Raw genomic sequence first — 17,378 nt, forward strand, 5'->3', positions numbered from 1 at the left:
TCCAAAACAAAGAATAATCCTGTGCTCCTTTATTTTACCATATCCCTTCTGAAATGTAAATATCTCAACAAAACCTGTTGTCTTGAAAATTGTCTGTACTTGGTTCATCTGACTACCTTTGCATCTATACTGAAAGACTTTATATTTAGGAGTACATTCTTGTAGCTGCATGCCTCTTTACTAACTGCTTCTTCCCAGATGTGCAATCATTTAATTTGCAAAACACAATTGATCATTTGGAACTCAGTTTTCATATCACATAACCATTGTGCCATAAGGGTCTGTAACTAGCACCCATTTTGTCTTTGAGAACACAGTATTAAATGAATTATTATGGAATAATAAAGCAAAATATATTTTTAAAGTTTTATTCTAGAGTCAGTGTAATTACAGTTCAAAATGATAAATGTAATCCGATGGTGTGGGAGGTCTTCGGAGGCTTTGTTCCCCCGGCTAACAGGAAGCAAAGATTTGGAACCATTAGAGCAGTCCAGAGGAGGGCCATGAAGATGATCAGAAGGCTGGAGCATCTCTTCTGTGAAGATAGGCTGAGAGAGTTGGGCTTGTTGAGCCTGGAGAAGAGATGGCTCTGGGGAGACCTTATAGCAGCCTGCTAGTATTTGAAGAGGGCCTACAGGATAGCTGGAGAGAGACTTTTTACAAAGGCATGTAGTGATAGGATGAGCTTTAAACTGCAAGAAACTAGATTTATATTAGGCATAAGGAAGAAATTCTTGACCATCAGGGTGGTGAGGAACAAGTTACCCAGAGACTCCATCTATGGAAGTGTTCAAAGCCATGTTGGTTTTGTGGATGTGGCCTTGAGCAACCAGATCTAGTAGGTGATGTCCCTGCCCATCGCAGGAGTGCTGGAACTAAGTGATCTTTCAAGGTCCCTTCTAATCCAAACCATTCTATGGTTTCTGAATTTGCTTGGGAAAACAAGCATTCAAGCTACCATGTTGTTAAAATGTTGGCATGAAAGTGTGAATTCTAAAATTCATTAGAGCCTAAAGGAAGAATTTATTATCATGGTGTATAAATGCAGTAGCTGTAGTAATTATATTTCCATCAGTACTGAGGCCTTTCCCACCCACTGTGAAGATACAGATTGCAGTCTGTGTAGCTAGGTCAGCTAGATTTACTAAAAGTTAGAATCACTCCGTGGAAGCTGTGTGTTTTTGATAGATGACTGTGTATGTCTATAGCTAGTCTCAACATAAGCACATTTTTAAAACATTCAGGATGTCAACACAGTAGCCCTTTTGTTCACAGATTTTTATTTTTTTCCCCCAAGAAATATATACTTTTGTGCCCTGGATTTATCCTGAAGTAGGTGGTGTTTATAAATGAACTGCAGGAGTGAACATTTTTCAGAGGTAGAAGACAGACAGTTGGCTGCATGTAGCTGGGCATTTCTTTATTTTCAGCTGACTGATCAGAAAGAGACAGAAATTTTCATAATGACTTGTCATTCTCCTGTCACAATTTCAAATATGTCTTTTTTCTTTTCGAAGGCAAAAGTTTACATGATTGCAGCAGGGGTTATAGGAGGTGTGTATCTTCTTGGAATTGTCATTCTTTTTCTTGGAGTAAAGGAAAGAGATGGTAAGACCTATTTAAATATGCCTAGGTTTAACGTTAATGATTTCACATTTGTCTTTGGAAAAGATTGTTATTTTATGTATTCTGCTCCCTTTAGATCCTTATGCCTTAAATTCTGACAGAGCGATTCCTTTTTGTAAGGGGCTTGGACTCACCATGAAACATGGTCCGTATATGAAGCTTACAGCTTCGTTTCTTCTGATCTCGACAGCAGTTCAGGTAACTTCAGAGTCTCTAAGTCTGTGCGTTGCACTCATTCCAGTCCCTGGAACACCTAAAATGCAAATAACCTTTAGTTGGTAATGCACGGTAGTGATCTAGGAGGTGCCTTCACCTGCAAATCAGTAGAGAACCAGAGTAGTTTTTTTCGTGCCAGGTCTTCTGTATGGCTGGAGACGGTTAGAATAGAGAACAGAACAGAACAGAACAGAACAGAATAGAACGGAACGGAATGGAATAGAATAGAATAGAATAGAATAGAATAGAATAGAATAGAATAGAATAGAATAGAATAGAATAGAATAGAATAGAATAGAATAGAATAGAATAGAATAGACCAGACCAGGTTGGAAGAGACCTTCAAGATCATCATGTCCAACCTATCATCCAACACCACCTAATCAACTAAACCATGGAACCAAGCATCCTGTCAAGCCTCACCCTGAACACCCCCAGCAATGGCAACCCCACCACCTCCTTGGGCAGCCCATTCCAGTGGGCAATCACTCTCTCTGTGTAAAACTTCCTCCTAACCGCCAGTCTAAACCTCCCCTGACGCAGCCTGAGACTGTGTCCTCTTGTTCTGGTACTGGTTGCCTGGGAGAAGAGACCAACCTCTGCCTGACTACAACCCCCCTTCAGGTGTAGAGAGCAATAAGGTCACCCCTGAGTCTCCTCCTCTCCAGGCTAAGCAAGTGATGAAAAGCAAATGATGAAGCAAATGAAAAGCAAAAACAAGGTCCTGACCATTTAAAGATGGTTTGGTTTCTTTTTTTTTTTTTTTTTTTTTTTTTGTGTTTTTGTTTTTGTTTTTGTTTCTTGCCTAAAGGAACTAGTCCTAACAACCTCAGTTGGGTCATAAAATGTTATCCATCTACAGTCTTCTGTAGTTTCAGTTGCTTAGAGAATGTTTCTTCTCTCTTCTCTTCTCTTCTCTTCTCTTCTCTTCTCTTCTCTTCTCTTCTCTTCTCTTCTCTTCTCTTCTCTTCTCTTCTCTTCTCTTCTCTTCTCTTCTCTTCTCTTCTCTTCTCTTCTCTTCTTTCTCTTCTCTTCTCTTCTCTCTGTTCTTTTTTATAGCATGTTCTTCTTTAAAGCCATTGCACTTGTGCATAGGTGGTTCTCAGTGGCTGAACTGGTTCATATAGAGTCTTTTGTGATGGGAGGCACTGGGTTAGAGTAAGAGGATGTTCAGATGCAGGAGGTCTAACTTGTCTCAGAGCTATACAGAGTTAACTTTCAGTTGAGGATCTGCAGTGGAATGCAGCTCTTGAGAAAGAATGCAATATGTCCTCCCATAGAGTGAAGCTGTAGAAAAACTTAAAGCCACTGAGTAAGATATCCTTACTCCCCATATTCCAGCAGGCTTTATAAAGCTTGATTTTTGAGCTAGGTTCAACTCAGGAAATATGTTATTTTAATGTGAACCTATGCATGCCTGCTGAAGTTTGTTTTATTGTGAAAATGCAAGTGATTTTCACATTTTTGTCAACACACTCTTAGTCACATGAGCCATTGGTCAAGTGAGTATCAGGAGAGAGGGCAAGAGCTGGGCATGTAAGAGAGCAGTGCTGTGTTCACCAGTGCTCCTGGTGAGACACCAAGTTTCTTGGAACGGCTGCTTCAAAGTCCATTTGCCAAAGAAGCACTGAAATTTCCTGTTGGCCTGGATTTAGGCACAGTTAGCAGGCTGTCCTTTACAGCACCTGTCAGTCCTTGCTGGGAGGCCGAGTGATGAGAAACAATCAAAGACACTTTCTGCTTTACATCAGGGCTGTGAGCAACATCAGAGACAGGGAGAGAACGAAAGATGAAAGGTCTCATGGTCCAGATCCTTCCAGTATCCATTCAGTCAGTAAGGATACAGCACACATTTAGTTGATTCAGCCAACTACTTGCTGACCACATCCAGACAGGAAAATATTTTCTGTCAGCCCATCTCTCTTTATTTTGCTACTTGTACAGAATTAAAGGAAGGTGTGAGGGGAGGCAGAAGCTGAAAGGTGTATTGCTTCAGTTCAGCTAGCATAGCATGAGCAACTCTTGCTGGGAGGCTTCCTTCATGGAATTTAGTGAGTGGATTGCTGCTGAGCAATGGATTAGGCAGGTAAAGATGCCATAATCCCAGAATGTGATATTCTAGATCTAAAATGAAGCCAGTGTAAACCACGACACAAGCTAGGGAAGGCTTTGATGGCAATGGAGGAGAGATATGACTTTTATCCTAATTTGTATGCAGATGATTGCCCCCTTAGAATCTACAAGAACATAAAAGAGCAAGGTTTGATCATGCTGCTGTGACATGAATCTTCCTCTGTCATTCCAATTCTGCAGAATTGCTGAAGCTGGGCCTGAACCATATTCTGGTATTTGGAACCCTCCCCAAGTTCTGCAAAATCATGGTGACAATGGCTTCACCTGTCAGTATAACACACTGCAGCTAGATCCTCACATTCTTTGAGCAGACATGGTTTAGTGTTGACCATTCAGTTAAGGACTGGACTGGGTGACCTTTGAGGTCTCTTCCAAACATATATTCTGTGATTCTGTGAGTACTCAGACTTATGGAGATGTCTGACCCAAAGCTACACTCCATGGCCAAGGCTGTATACAGAACCAGCAATCAGCAGCTTTGCTACAGGAAGTTGGCATGAGTGTAATTAAGCTGAAGAGTAATTTGTTTTGGAGTCAGAGTTTCTGGTGAAAGATTTATAGCATTGAAATGGAAAAGGAAGGGCAATTTCTTGCACTAGTCTGCAATGAAAACAACACAAGAAAATTGCAATATAGGAAATAAAACCTTTAGACAGAATTCTCTCGTAAGGCAGTTTCTGTCATGGCCATTTTTATGTTGTATTATGTGCATGGTTTACTTCTTTCTTGCCCCAGTACTATTGCCATATTACTTCAGTAACAGCAGGGAGTTATTGCTTGTTTAAATTGTTGAAAATGAATGAAGAATGAGACTCTCAAAATCCTGCATTTACCAAATCAGTCACCAGCTATGTTTATCTAGCATGGAGTGTGATGCAGTTTTAATTTTCTCTTCCGTTTTGGTGGTCACCAAATGTTTTCAATTCAACAGCTGGAGCAGAGCAACTTTGTTCTATTCTGCACTCATGCTGCTGATCTTCGGAATCACTTCCAGTATTTGGTGGTGACAATCTTGGTGAGTTGCACTTCTCTCCTTTATTTGTATTTGATAGCTGGTTCTCACAGCTGGTTTTTGTTGTTGTTCTTGTGTTTTTTTGTTTTGGTTTTGGGGGTTTTGTGTGTGTGTGTGTGTTTCGTTTTTATTTTGTTTTGTTTCATAAAATAATGTAAGACAAGAGGAGTTTATTGTCTAGACAAAGCTGTTAAGAAGTTACACCATCTTTTGTTTTGCCTCTTTGAAATAAAACTGATGTTTCCTGTGGTACTTTTAAAAAAATAATGCTTTAGAGCTTTTAATTCATTCTTTGTTGTATTCATTCATTTTATCTGTAACTTACTTTCTGCTCCTAAAAAGTGCAAAAGCTGCTACCAGAAGGAGGTCTGGAATTTCAGGTCCTTTTTCCCTTTCCCCAGTCTGATGGACTGAAAATTAAACAACTTCAATTTGTGTATTCATACACATGAGCTGTCTGAGCTCTGCAGCTTGCAAGGATAAATATTTAAAATATCCAGAGAGATGAAGATTCTTCTCTAGAGCAATTGGCAGTGTGATAAAAAAAGATCCTCTTATAAAGCCTTTTTTCTTGACATGCAGAGGTAGAATTCTGCTTGCTTAGGTGATAGTTATAACTGTTACACCCTGCTCCTGTATTGTATGATCTACTTCATAAATACAAGCAGTATTAGCTGAAAACTGCCATTTTCATCCTTTTGACAAAAGTTCTTTTAACAAAAGTAGAGCATTTGATGTTGTGTAATTACTGGGATGTGCATGTGTAGCACTATTGAAATGCTATGGGGAGAATTTCTCTACCATATAGAACACCACAGTAGTAATTTTCAGGGAAGCTATTGTATGGTTTTTGACCCATTTGGCACAGAGGCTTTGTGGAACCTTCTGAGGGGAACTTCATTTCCACATCTTGGTCCTATCCTCCCACCCTTTCTACACCTTGTTGATTCTTCCTTTCCCATGTTGTAAGACAGATCTTTTATAGTGATTAGAAGAGCAAGGGATGACGGTCGGTTATCTTAAGGCTTTGCAAGTAATGGGCACCAAGAAGAGAGTCACAAGACAATAAAATCAGTAAAGAATGGAATTTGACTGTTAACAGTGAGATGACATTTGAATTTAGGACAGTTGTAAGACCATCATGAGTAGCAATACTTCAGTGAATTGGTCTGTGTTGCATGTGGTTATTGCTGCTACCAAGTGAGTTATTACCGCATGTGAAGTGGTAATGTTCATTGCTAGCAACTGTTTGTCTTACAGGTTGTTTCTAAGAATATATGTGTAGTAATCTGAGTGTATCTTAGGAAAATTGTATCTCGTACTTTATTTGTTTCCTCTGTGTGATGAGGTAGACCTTAATTTACTTACTGTTTGTGGAGTTCAAATAATGAGGCAAAAGGCATTAACACAAAGTGATTGAACTTTGATGACTGTGTCAAGTAGAGCTTTAACTGCTGTGGCTTAAATCAGGAAAAGGAAATTTTACAGCTTTGTCCTCTGAAACTTGACTGTGGGAAAACCTCTTAAGGATAGCTTTTGTTTGTAATATACAATAGTGAATTATGAAAAATAACCCCTCTAAGGATGAGGAGAAACAGGAATCTGCACGTTCCTCTTCCTTTTCAGACCTTAATGTACTAGACAAAAAGATGTCTTTATGCTCTGCAGCTAAAGGAGACAGCGGCAGTAAGCACAGTACAGATATAAGATTTTTGTCAATTGCAGGTATCAGCAGCTGTGAGCATTCCCTTCTGGCAGAAGTTTCTGCAGCGATTTGGCAAGAAGTGTGCAGCATGTGGGATTTCGGTAAGCAAATCATTTGAGAAAAAAATCGACTTGTGCTGACTTGGTTTGACAACTGGAGCCACATCAGGAGCTCTTGCAAGTGCTTATAACCTCAAGCTACGTGAAATTTTCACAGTTTCAGAGTTTGTTTTAAATCATTATAGCAAATTTCAGACAGATTCCAAGTTTTCAAGAGAAACTTGAAGAATGGATTGGTGCTGAAGGGAGGTCCCAGTGTTTTTAAGAATCTGCTCATGATCTGTGTTCAGTTGTTCTCAGAAGTGAACCCCAATGAGTTTTGTGTTGCCTCAGGTTGACAAATCATCTGCTGTACAAGGCTTGTTTTGTTATTGAACATGGTGCTGAGATGACTACACCAATAATTCTGTTACAGAGGAAGAAAGAGAAGTCTGTGACACATCCTTCTCTAGAAACATAAGCAAGCAGGGGTGCCCACATCCCTCTGAACAGAGATGGACAGTTATCAGTGAAGTAAAGAAGTAGGTGACCTACCTGAGAACAGAAGTCTGACTTTGACACAGCTCTGCAAAGCCAGCTCAGCAAGCCTGCCAGCAATCTCTGATGGATTATTTTAAGTCCTTCACTTAGTGCAGACAGCAGCAATTTTCTGTCATCATCTGCAGTGAGTCACTGTATAGGCCTGTTCCTTCCCATTTTCCCCCTGTTTACTTTCAATTACTTATGAAAGAAGAAAGAAAAGTTATCTGTCTTGTGCAGAACAAAGCATGAGGACTTGGAAAATCCATCCTGAAGCTCTATCTTAAAATCTAAACAAGACTGAAAAAATTAGGTTTGGTGAGAACTGTCGAATATAATGGAACAGTTGTAAATTTTGGGATCAAAATCTGTGTGTTCCAAAGAATCATAAGCAAGCTTAAAAAACATATTCCAAATATGCTGAATCATTTTGTGTTTTGGAGTGGTCATTTGGAATCCAAGTCTCATCCTCATTTTTTTTATACTACTTGAGCAAAGGGAGTTTCCAAAAGCAGTATTGGACCATTGACTGGACCAAGCAATGCAGATTTCCTCCTTAGGAAATGTCCTCTGTCTACTTGGCTATGAAAAATGCTTTCTTCAACCAACTTTACTCTATAAATTTAGTTTAACGTGACTGGAAAGCCTGTCAGCACTTCTGTAAACATGGTTTAACTTAATTTTACAGTTGAGTTACTTGACTGTATTATGGTCTAAGTGGGGGCTGAATAGTAAAAAAAAGCCGCCTCTCTGTTTCACCTTGCAGGCATTTGTCAGGGAACTCAGAGTATGCTCAGTGATGGATTCTGTGTCTGGCAATGCATCACAGGGGCTTGTTATGCTACCACCTTGTGATCTGTACGGCTAATCCGTAATCTTTCAATGTGAAATAAAATTGTAGAATTTGAGGCTCTTTCCCAAGGGAGACAGAGAAGAAAACAAGTTTAGTTTGGTTTTGGTTTTGTTTTGTTGGTGTTTTTTTCTCCCAAACCTTCACCTTTCAGGGTGAAGACGGAAGTATTCAAAACATGGTTGGATAGGGCCTCGAGTAAGCTAGTCTAGTAGGAGGTGCCTCTGTCCATGGCAGGGGGATTGGAACTAGATGATCTTTAATGTCCCTTCTGACCTGAAACGTACTTGGCAATTTGAAATTAAGTTTCCTGAAAAACATATCATAGTGCTTCAGACACTTTTTTTCTGTTAAAGTGGTTCTATGCTAAAGAGACCCCTGAAAGAGTGTAGAAGGCAGGGTAAGTTGATAAGCAACAAGAATCTTGTCTGTCTTCTACTGATACTGCTCTTTTCATACTCCTTCCTCCACAAGAGATGATCAGCAGTCTAAGTTCTAACTATCTAAACTTCCTCGAATTTTAAAGCCAATACTTTCTGGAAGTACAGCCTCACACTCAAGCAGGAGCCTTGATAGCATTCTTCCAATGATAAAGTTGGTGCACAGGCTAGGAATTATTCCTTTTTGGTTACTTGACTCTGCTTCTATGTGCTGTCTTCATTTATGCTGTCTGCTCTGCCATCATAGGGAAAGTGTTGATCGTACAATCAGTAAGTCTCAGATGATAGCTGGAGGTGAAGTTGCCATAAGAAATTTTAAGTGTAGCAGCTTATTGGTTCATGATTTTGGCAGAGGGGGAAGATTGTGATGTCTCACAACTCCTGCTTCCACCCTAATCAAAACCAGCTTTTGGCTGTGGATTTTGGAGGATATAGTAAAGAGTGAATCAGAAAATGCCCCCAATCTTTTCTCCTCCCCACACATGTGCAATTATTTACTTGCCATCTATCAGTGATGTGCAGCATGGAGGCATGCCCTTTGATGCATCCTGGCTGTGCAGCCCCTTTTCCACTCTCCCATGCCCATTTCCTTTAGTATCCCAGTAGGTTTCCTTCCATAGTGCTGCAAGGGAATGAATGGAAGACAGGTGATAACTGTAGGATATTGTTTATGACTCAGAGGGCAGCAACCCTGTGGCTAGGGAGCAGAGTGCCATTAACAGAGTATTTGCTTTATAAGTAGAAAAGGAGATGCATTAGCTGTTTATTGCAGCAGGAACACTGTCCCCAAGATTGCACTACCATTGTGTGAGTGAGACTTTAGGGCATTGTAGCTTCAGTCCTGCGAGCCACGCTTCTCTTTCAGTAGAAAATTACAGTTACAATGATTATTGTTATCGATCTAGAATTTTGTTTAAGTGCTTTGGTTTCCGATTGTGTGCCCCATGCGGAGCATAAGGCGGTAACAAAATTGCTTATAGGCAACATAAAATCTTGTATTGCTGGAGTGCTCTCTTGTGGTGAAATAACGATTTTGCCACAACACTGGGCTAATGCAAAGATTATCTGTCTGTGCTGGGAACTTGCAGGCAGGAAAGCTTATTTTCTGCCTCCTTAGGTTAGGAGCAAATGCTTTAGATGGGAAATGCATTTAAAACATAAACATAATGGTTTAGACTCCAGGACTCCCAGAATCACTTATCATACAGAACTGTAAATAGCAGTGCTTAGAGGAATCACTCTCTGTGAAAGCTCTTCTCATACCCTCAACTCCCAAGCTGCAAGTATAGAGGATTGAAACACTTAATGTTGAACTAATCCCCCATCATTAAAAAGCCCTGTAGATAAGCCCCTGGTTCTGGATTCTACACGTGCTGTGTCTGTGGTTCACGGTTCACAGACGCAGGAGATGGAGCATGTGATGGGTACAGGACAGCTGGGCTGTACGCATTCAATCAGCATTAAAAATAGTGGATTTCCAATCCTGTAAGCCCATTGCCTCAAGCTGAGGTTGAAGAAATCTGGTGATTTTAAGTACTGCAAGAAAACAAATTCTGAGCATCCCAAATAAGTTTGGGTTTGAGGGTACCCTTAGTGACTTGTGCAATATCTTGACTGTTATCTGGCTGTATGTGTCTAAATAACACTGCCTTCCTGGTTTTAGTTATTGTTAAATTGTTTTAAAGAGGTCATGGAAATAAATATATAAGCAAACTCTTCTTCATTCAAAACTCAAGATGATTTCTAAACTGGGATAGTTACAGTTTAAATGACAACTGGACCCCTGCCCCTCCCTTGAAGCGCAGTGTGATAATGTTTCAAGGCTTTGTGTCCAACAGAAAATTATAGAATAGAATAGAATAGAATAGAATAGAATAGAATAGAATAGAATAGAATAGAATAGAAACAGAAACTGGTGTTTGCTCATCTCTATAACTAAACTGGTGGGAAAATCTTATCACAAATGAATTAGGACTGTCTCAGCAAGTCTCCAGGCGCTGTTTGGGAACTGGCCCATTTAAGGACTCTTCACAAAATGTGTTTTTATGGTCACACTTCTTTTGGAAACTGTGAATGTGTAGGAGTCTGAATGTGGCTGCTCTCTACTCTTTGGCCTCATGACTCATGAACAGGCTTTTGGTACAGTTCAATTCATTAGGGCAGTTGAAACCCTAATACTGCTCACAGAAAAGTCACAGGCATCATTTGTTCTATTTTTCTCTGATCCTTCTGGATTGGCTCAGGGCTCTTTGGTAATGCCACTAAGGGTTAGATGTTGATGTACGTCAACTGTTTTTTAACACAATCATATTTTTGAAGGGAATAATCTAGGTAGCATTGAGCAGTTCGTAATGTAAGTTACACCTAATTTTTTTCTTCTTCCTCAGTGGATGATCCCTTTTGCAGTCATGCTAGTGACCATTCCAAATCTGATCCTGGCTTACTTCGTGGCTTTCGTCTCTGGTCTGAGCATTGCAGCATCTCTTCTGTTGCCATGGTAGGAGAATTTTACATTTGAAGTGGGGAAGGGATATTTGGCTACATAACATATAAATAGTATTGCATGAAAATTGCCTCCAAAAGAGGCAGAATTTGGCAAGAATAATTTCTTCCAATAATCTTGTTCTGATTTTGCAACAGAGGCTATTTGCCAGGACATGACTTTTGTTTCCCTGTTGTAAACAGATATGTCTATCATAACTGCAGCTGCTCTTGTTAAGTAAGAGTATGTAGATGAATCAACAATGAAAATAGATGTAGAACTGTGATAACAGTAAATCAGTTGCTTAGGTCTGATTTCTAACAGAATTACACAAATGATGAAGATGGATAAAGCAATCAATACTGAACAATTAAGGACATAGCAGAGGAAACATAAGACAAGCCATGTATCTCTGCTTGAGCAGTCCTCTCTTATAGATCAAATAACACAAGGATACAATTAAAAGAAACAGAGAATTCAAAGTCCTTTGTTTTTGAGGACTGAAAATATACAGGGAAAATAATACTCAAGGATGAGGAGGATGGCACATTTCCTCTCCAAAGGGAGTCATTACTATTCAGGTCAAACTGGCCAGAGAGCAAGATGGTTGCTGAGAGAGCTGCTCTCCATTACACATTTGTACAATGCCCTGAAAACTACAAAAGATCATGGGAACGTAGTTTGAAATAAGCTGTCAGACACTACATACGCTTTTCTGCACAGATGGTGAGAAGCTCTTTTTTTCCAAGAGTAACTTGTGACATATATTGGAAATAAAGTGTCAATTCACAGCTTCCATTCTGATTCCCCATTAAAAAATACAGTCTATCTGAAGCAGAGAAAGAATAGGTCTCATTGGTTTCTGAAAATTTTGTTAGCTTGTTAAAAGAGTTATTTCAGAGTGAAACCGTTCAGAGATTTGGAGTCCCTTGAAGTCTTAAGAAATGTGGAGTTTTGTTGTTCTTTCTTTAAGATCAAAACTAACTGGAATGACAGTCAGCCTAAAGAATTCTGTAACCTCCCAGCAAGTGTTTTATAGTTTTTCAGCTGTTGTTCTATTTTGTAATATGAGGGCATTTGTTTCTTGCATAGATTTCTTTGCTCTTCTGTCCAGTACTAGGACTTTCTTGAACAGATTCTTTGCCCTTCTGTCCAGCACTGGGTCTTTTTAAAACTGGATTCTGTAATGTGCACGAGTACATCAATCAGATCTTAAAAAGTGAGGAGGGGTAAACTCTTTCAGTAAGTTTGGACCTTGAAAACAGATTTTGGCTTGAGTTTTTCTGTTTTCTTCTTCATCTTTAGGTCAATGCTGCCTGATGTTGTTGATAACTTTCGCCTGCAGAATCCTCATGGAAAAGGACATGAAACCATTTTCTATTCTTCTTACGTTTTCTTTACCAAGATGTCAGCAGGAATTGGCTTAGGAATTTCTGCAGCAGGCCTGGAGTAAGTAACACTGTGTTTCTGCTTAATGGATCTACTCTGAAAGCATTCTGAGGTTACTCTGCGTATACCCTGAGGAGTCAAACAGCCTGAAAGTGCCAGCAGCTCCAGATGTCTAACCACTAAAGACAGGATTGTTATTCATCTAGGCTAGACCACTAAGCATTAAGTTGCCTGCCCTAAAATGTTTCAGTTCAGAAAGATCTGATTTCCCCTTCGTTTCCTCTTTCCAAATTACTCATGTAAATTTTAGTGGCTTGTGTGAATAAAGTACTAAGCATGAAAGCTCAGGAAGTGAAAGTCCCTCACAAGTGACGCTGCTGCTCTGTGCATTCCTCATTTCATTTGGGATGGACTATGTATATATGAGCCTGTAAGTCTTCACCTAGATTGGAGTGCCTTCAGGGGTGCCTAGTGGCCTGTTCAGCATAAAAGGATCACTGATTCCTTCATGGTTTTAGGGAACAGGACACTGATCCAAGTCATGAACAGTGTCTGTCTCACAGCTCTGCCCATCATCTAGATAATGTCAGTTTGGGAGATGCTTTGTGTTGTCCTATTTTTGTCTCATCTCTTCTGACTAGACAGTCACTTTGAGAAAGTGGTCAGCCATCTCCTGCCATGCTTTTGTGGAAGGCCTTGCAGAAAGGTCCTTTGCTTGTTGCTGCTGCAGCACACAAAATAAAAACCTGAAAGGAAAATTGTCTGAAACACTATCCAGCCCTTGGGTCCATGCTAGGTTTTGGTAACCAGAATGTTTTGCTTCAGGGCCATCAGCTGAAACTGCTAAATAACATGCAGTGTGTGGCTGAACATTTTTGTCTTGGGAGTTTTCTGTGCTTACTGCTAACACCCTCAAACGAATTGCTCTTCACCAATTAGCCCCTTTTCAATTGCTTTCTAGTTAGCTCCCTGCTATTTGCCAAGGCAGGTGTTTGTGGGAGAACACCAAAGACAAAGTGATGCCAAATGAACTGTAGCATTCATAGATGCATATTCAGAGGAAAATAAATTCATTCCACAAATTGTGAGTGAGAATATGAGTATATCAACAATTGTGGGACTGCATGGAAGCCCTGAATCTCTGTGTACCTAACTCTAAGCACTTGAGTAAATTTGTCTATCTTGAGAAGAGTGCTTAAGTGTGTTTAAATTAAAGTTAATTATTGCTGCTGAAATTGGTCACATTACTTGCATATTTTTAAAGCAGAGCCTAAATACATTACAGAGTGGGAAACAGATCAATTTTCTTACATGCAATTCCATTCTTCACTTAGTAGTTAAATGTCATATAATAATAACAATGATAAACTACAAAATTAAGGCAGTTATCGGAAACTAAGCACACAAAAAATGAGATTTGAGACATGTATTGGGGGAAGGAAAAAAAAGAAAGGTGTGGGAAACATGGGAGAAATATTATCTTGAAGTGTTGAGGAAACCAATAGGTCTTCAGATGAACTTTGGACATAGCTCTTGCTATGGACATACAGGCATCACTGTTATTTCCATTTGTTTAGGTTCACTGGATACAAGCCAGGGATATGCAGACAGTCTGATGATGTGATTCTCACACTGAAAATCCTCATTGGAGCAGTTCCTGCTATCCTTATCCTTGTAGGTTTGTTTATACTTCTTTTCTACCCAATCACTGAAGAAAGTCGGAAGGAAACAAAGCTTGCACTTGAAGTGTTAAGGTAGGTCTGCACTGGCAGTAAAAGCACAGCAGCAGCTCTTAGTCATACTGGGCAAAATATTGTTAGCTACCAACATACACCTCTATGCTCCTTACAAGACAAGAAAACAACACTCAATATAGTTGAATTATTAACTGAATGGTACCATTACATGCTCCAGTATCCTATTTTTGTAGTGCAGTAATACCTGCTTAGAGGAACATTTATCAGATATATCAGCTGCTGTATTTTACTTTTTCTCTGGTGTGGTGCACAAAGCACTTATTGTGGAGCAGTATTTCAAGCCAGAAGTGAAGGACATATATATTTCTGAAGAAAATGTGAATAGTTGCAATTTACTTGTGTATAGAGAAAAATTAGATTCTTAACTGCATTCTTGGTGTTTATGGCATATAAGAAACGTCCAAATCATTTAGAGGTATAGGCAGGAAAGACTGTGGAAGAGAAAGAAAGGACAGCTTTGATCTGTTCTTTCCCTTTTTGACCTATCAACTCTCTGTCTTCCATTTCCTCCTTTTGCAAAGAAAACCTTGCCTAGCTCAAAATCATTCACCGCTGTCAAATGAAGCCTTGGTATACTGAGGACATACAGAAGAACAGCCTAACAGATTGATGGATTAAATATCTGTCTGTTACTCTGGTTTTTATTAGCCCAAGTTACTGGAATGGAAAACTGATTTCCATGCTAAGGAACCAGGGCCTAGGTGTGGGTATCTGGGACCTAATTATCTGAGATACCTGCATGGGGTTGGGAGATACTCCACAGGCATCTTGTTCGCTATCTGCTTTCTGGAGTGGTAGCTGCAGATTGGAGGGAGCAGGCTAAAGAGTCTAAAATGGGACTAGTCCCCTCTATTGAGGGGAGGCAAGGTTCTCAGCTGTTTGAGATTGCCAAACTGTGGCTTGATTAATTGGCAGTAAAAGCCAGAAGTCTGTTCACATATCATTTGTTCTGCTCTCAACAGAAGGAGCCATCAAAGCACAGAGAACCTGGATGACCCCAAAGAGAACCACTCAGTCTAAAAGGTCTGACTACAATGACTTTCCAAATGGAGTCTCATGTCCCATGCACAAACTCTGTGAGAGTCTTCTGTGTCATTCCTCTGCTCACATTTTACCAAAAAGGAAGAAATTATGATTCTGACACAGTAATGAAATCAAGAGAGGATCCCACTGTGCAAGATACATATCTACCTCCATGCACTGTCCTAAAAAAAGACATTACAAATGTTCAGGAGTGTGAGCTGTTGAAGGCTTGAGTTATTTCTGTTTGTTTCCCAGTGATGAAGAGAAAGCTGTGACTTCATTGCAACAGAAAATCATATGGACTTAGAGGTCAAGGGGAAAACACATCAATGTGATGCACCACCCAGACTTTAACTCATGCTATATTTTGCCCTTAGAGGCCAGGGTGGATTTTGAACATAATCTGTACTTATAAATTACACACTAGTGTGTCTGGAAAGCACTTGGGCATCTTGAAGTATGCTATATAAAGATAGGATTTACTTTGTTTTGAACTGAAGCAAATCACTGATGCAGCCATGTCATGAAGATTTTCTTACTAAGAGTTTTTCTGAAAGAGATTTTGATGTAATTTAACATTACAGATTTTATATGAAGCAGAACCTTGCGTTTCCAGTTACTGGAGCAACTTGCTTCTGAAAACTGTAACCTTGTCTTTGTCAGAGAATGACTACTCAATGTTTTCAAAATCAACATCTCCACTCAGGGCACCCAAAACCAGCAGTCCCTTCCACAAATTAGACTATACCATTCACATTTCTGAAAATGTCAGCCTTAAAGTAACTTCATCATGATAGTCACCCATTCTCATGTGGTATAGGCTCTCTGCCTCACAAAACACTCTGGCATGACTGTTATCTCAGCTTACACATGGTTTTGTATAATAATGAGGCTACACATGACTTTTAAATGGTGATTTTTGATATTTAATTTTTGTTTTCCAGTCAGGGATGTCACTGTGATTTAGATAACTGAGACTTCATTTATACTATAGATTCACATTGCTGAACACTCTTGGTAGATGAAAGACACACCTAATCTCAGCACTTTTCTGGGGCACTCAAGTTTAGACCTCCTCATTCTGGGCTGCTTCTGTAGTCAGCAGAGTCCTCCAGAGGCTGACTCGAGAAGAGAGCGATGAATCCAAGCGTTAAAGGCTTGTTCAGCTTAAATAGATGAGCACAATGCAAGACAAGACACGAATTTTCAGCCCCCTTGCTCCACTGTATGGATATGTGGGAGGGTGTCATGTATTTTGTAGTCTAAGTGCCTTTGGAGGATTGGCTTGCTGCTGTTTGGGAGTACTTGCAGTAGGTGTCACTGGAGGCAGTGACCAGGAGTTGTTTGCGCAGGGCCATCTGGCAAATGACTGCAGTGTTGTGACTGGAAGCTGGGAAAGCTTTTACTGGAAGACACTGTGAAGTAAAATCAGTGCATCCACTGAGTGTCTCAGTGAGTTTTATGCTGAAACCTTTTCAAGCAAGTTTGAAGGCTAAGGACTAATGAACTGTCATAATTCAGCAAAACACATGAGTGTGCCTGAAATATACATTTTGAGTGTGCAAGCATAATAGTTAACTATGTTTAAGACTTCCATTGAATTGACATCTAAGGCTGGGAGATATTTTGGGTTTGGTTCTTGGACAGACCAAGATTTATATGCCTGGGCCCATGTGTTTATAACAATAAAACCCATAAGCCTGTTTACAATTTTGAGTCTGACAGGATTTGAAATAGCAGAATTGCTGCACTTTGGAGTAGGTAATAGTAATGTCACATAGCTCCAAACCATCACTGAAAACAGTTTTGGGCGTGTGTGTGTTGATTTACTCTGTAATATTTGTGTTTTTCTGAATAGCCTTCTTTAAAAACAACCAGAAGTTTCAGTACAGTCTGGGGTTTTTTTGTTTGGTTTTTTGTTTTTAAAATGGGTTATATTTTCAGCTGCTATAAATCTGTAGTTACAAGGCAGTAGATCTGTGTCAGTTTACATAAGCCAAATACTTAGCCCAGTGATAAAAGCATTGCAGAACCTGCTGGCTGGGGTTGGAGTAATTTGAATGTGGCTTAATATATTATTTCTAGATCAGCTGTGTTGTTGCCTCTAAATTGCACACCACCCAATCTGAATTCACTCTCTTGCAAGGTAAACTTAGTTGATTGTAAA

At 39.7% G+C, this 17,378-nt stretch overlaps 1 protein-coding gene across 1 annotated transcript in view; it reads left to right on the forward strand.

The window, feature by feature from the left end:
- MFSD2B (MFSD2 lysolipid transporter B, sphingolipid) overlaps positions 1-15,489 on the forward strand; it is a 29,422-nt gene extending 13,933 nt beyond the window's left edge. The window contains exons 7-14 of the mRNA XM_054179905.1: positions 1,518-1,608; positions 1,703-1,824; positions 4,907-4,990; positions 6,713-6,793; positions 10,948-11,057; positions 12,348-12,491; positions 14,009-14,185; positions 15,151-15,489. Coding sequence (XP_054035880.1) covers positions 1,518-1,608; positions 1,703-1,824; positions 4,907-4,990; positions 6,713-6,793; positions 10,948-11,057; positions 12,348-12,491; positions 14,009-14,185; positions 15,151-15,208 — 867 coding nt within the window. The 3' untranslated portion in view covers positions 15,209-15,489. The remainder of the gene's footprint in view (positions 1-1,517; positions 1,609-1,702; positions 1,825-4,906; positions 4,991-6,712; positions 6,794-10,947; positions 11,058-12,347; positions 12,492-14,008; positions 14,186-15,150) is intronic.
- Positions 15,490-17,378: the final 1,889 nt, after the last annotated feature.

The sequence above is a fragment of the Dryobates pubescens genome, chromosome 3, assembly GCF_014839835.1.
Source record: "Dryobates pubescens isolate bDryPub1 chromosome 3, bDryPub1.pri, whole genome shotgun sequence".
Lineage (NCBI taxonomy): Eukaryota > Metazoa > Chordata > Aves > Piciformes > Picidae > Dryobates > Dryobates pubescens.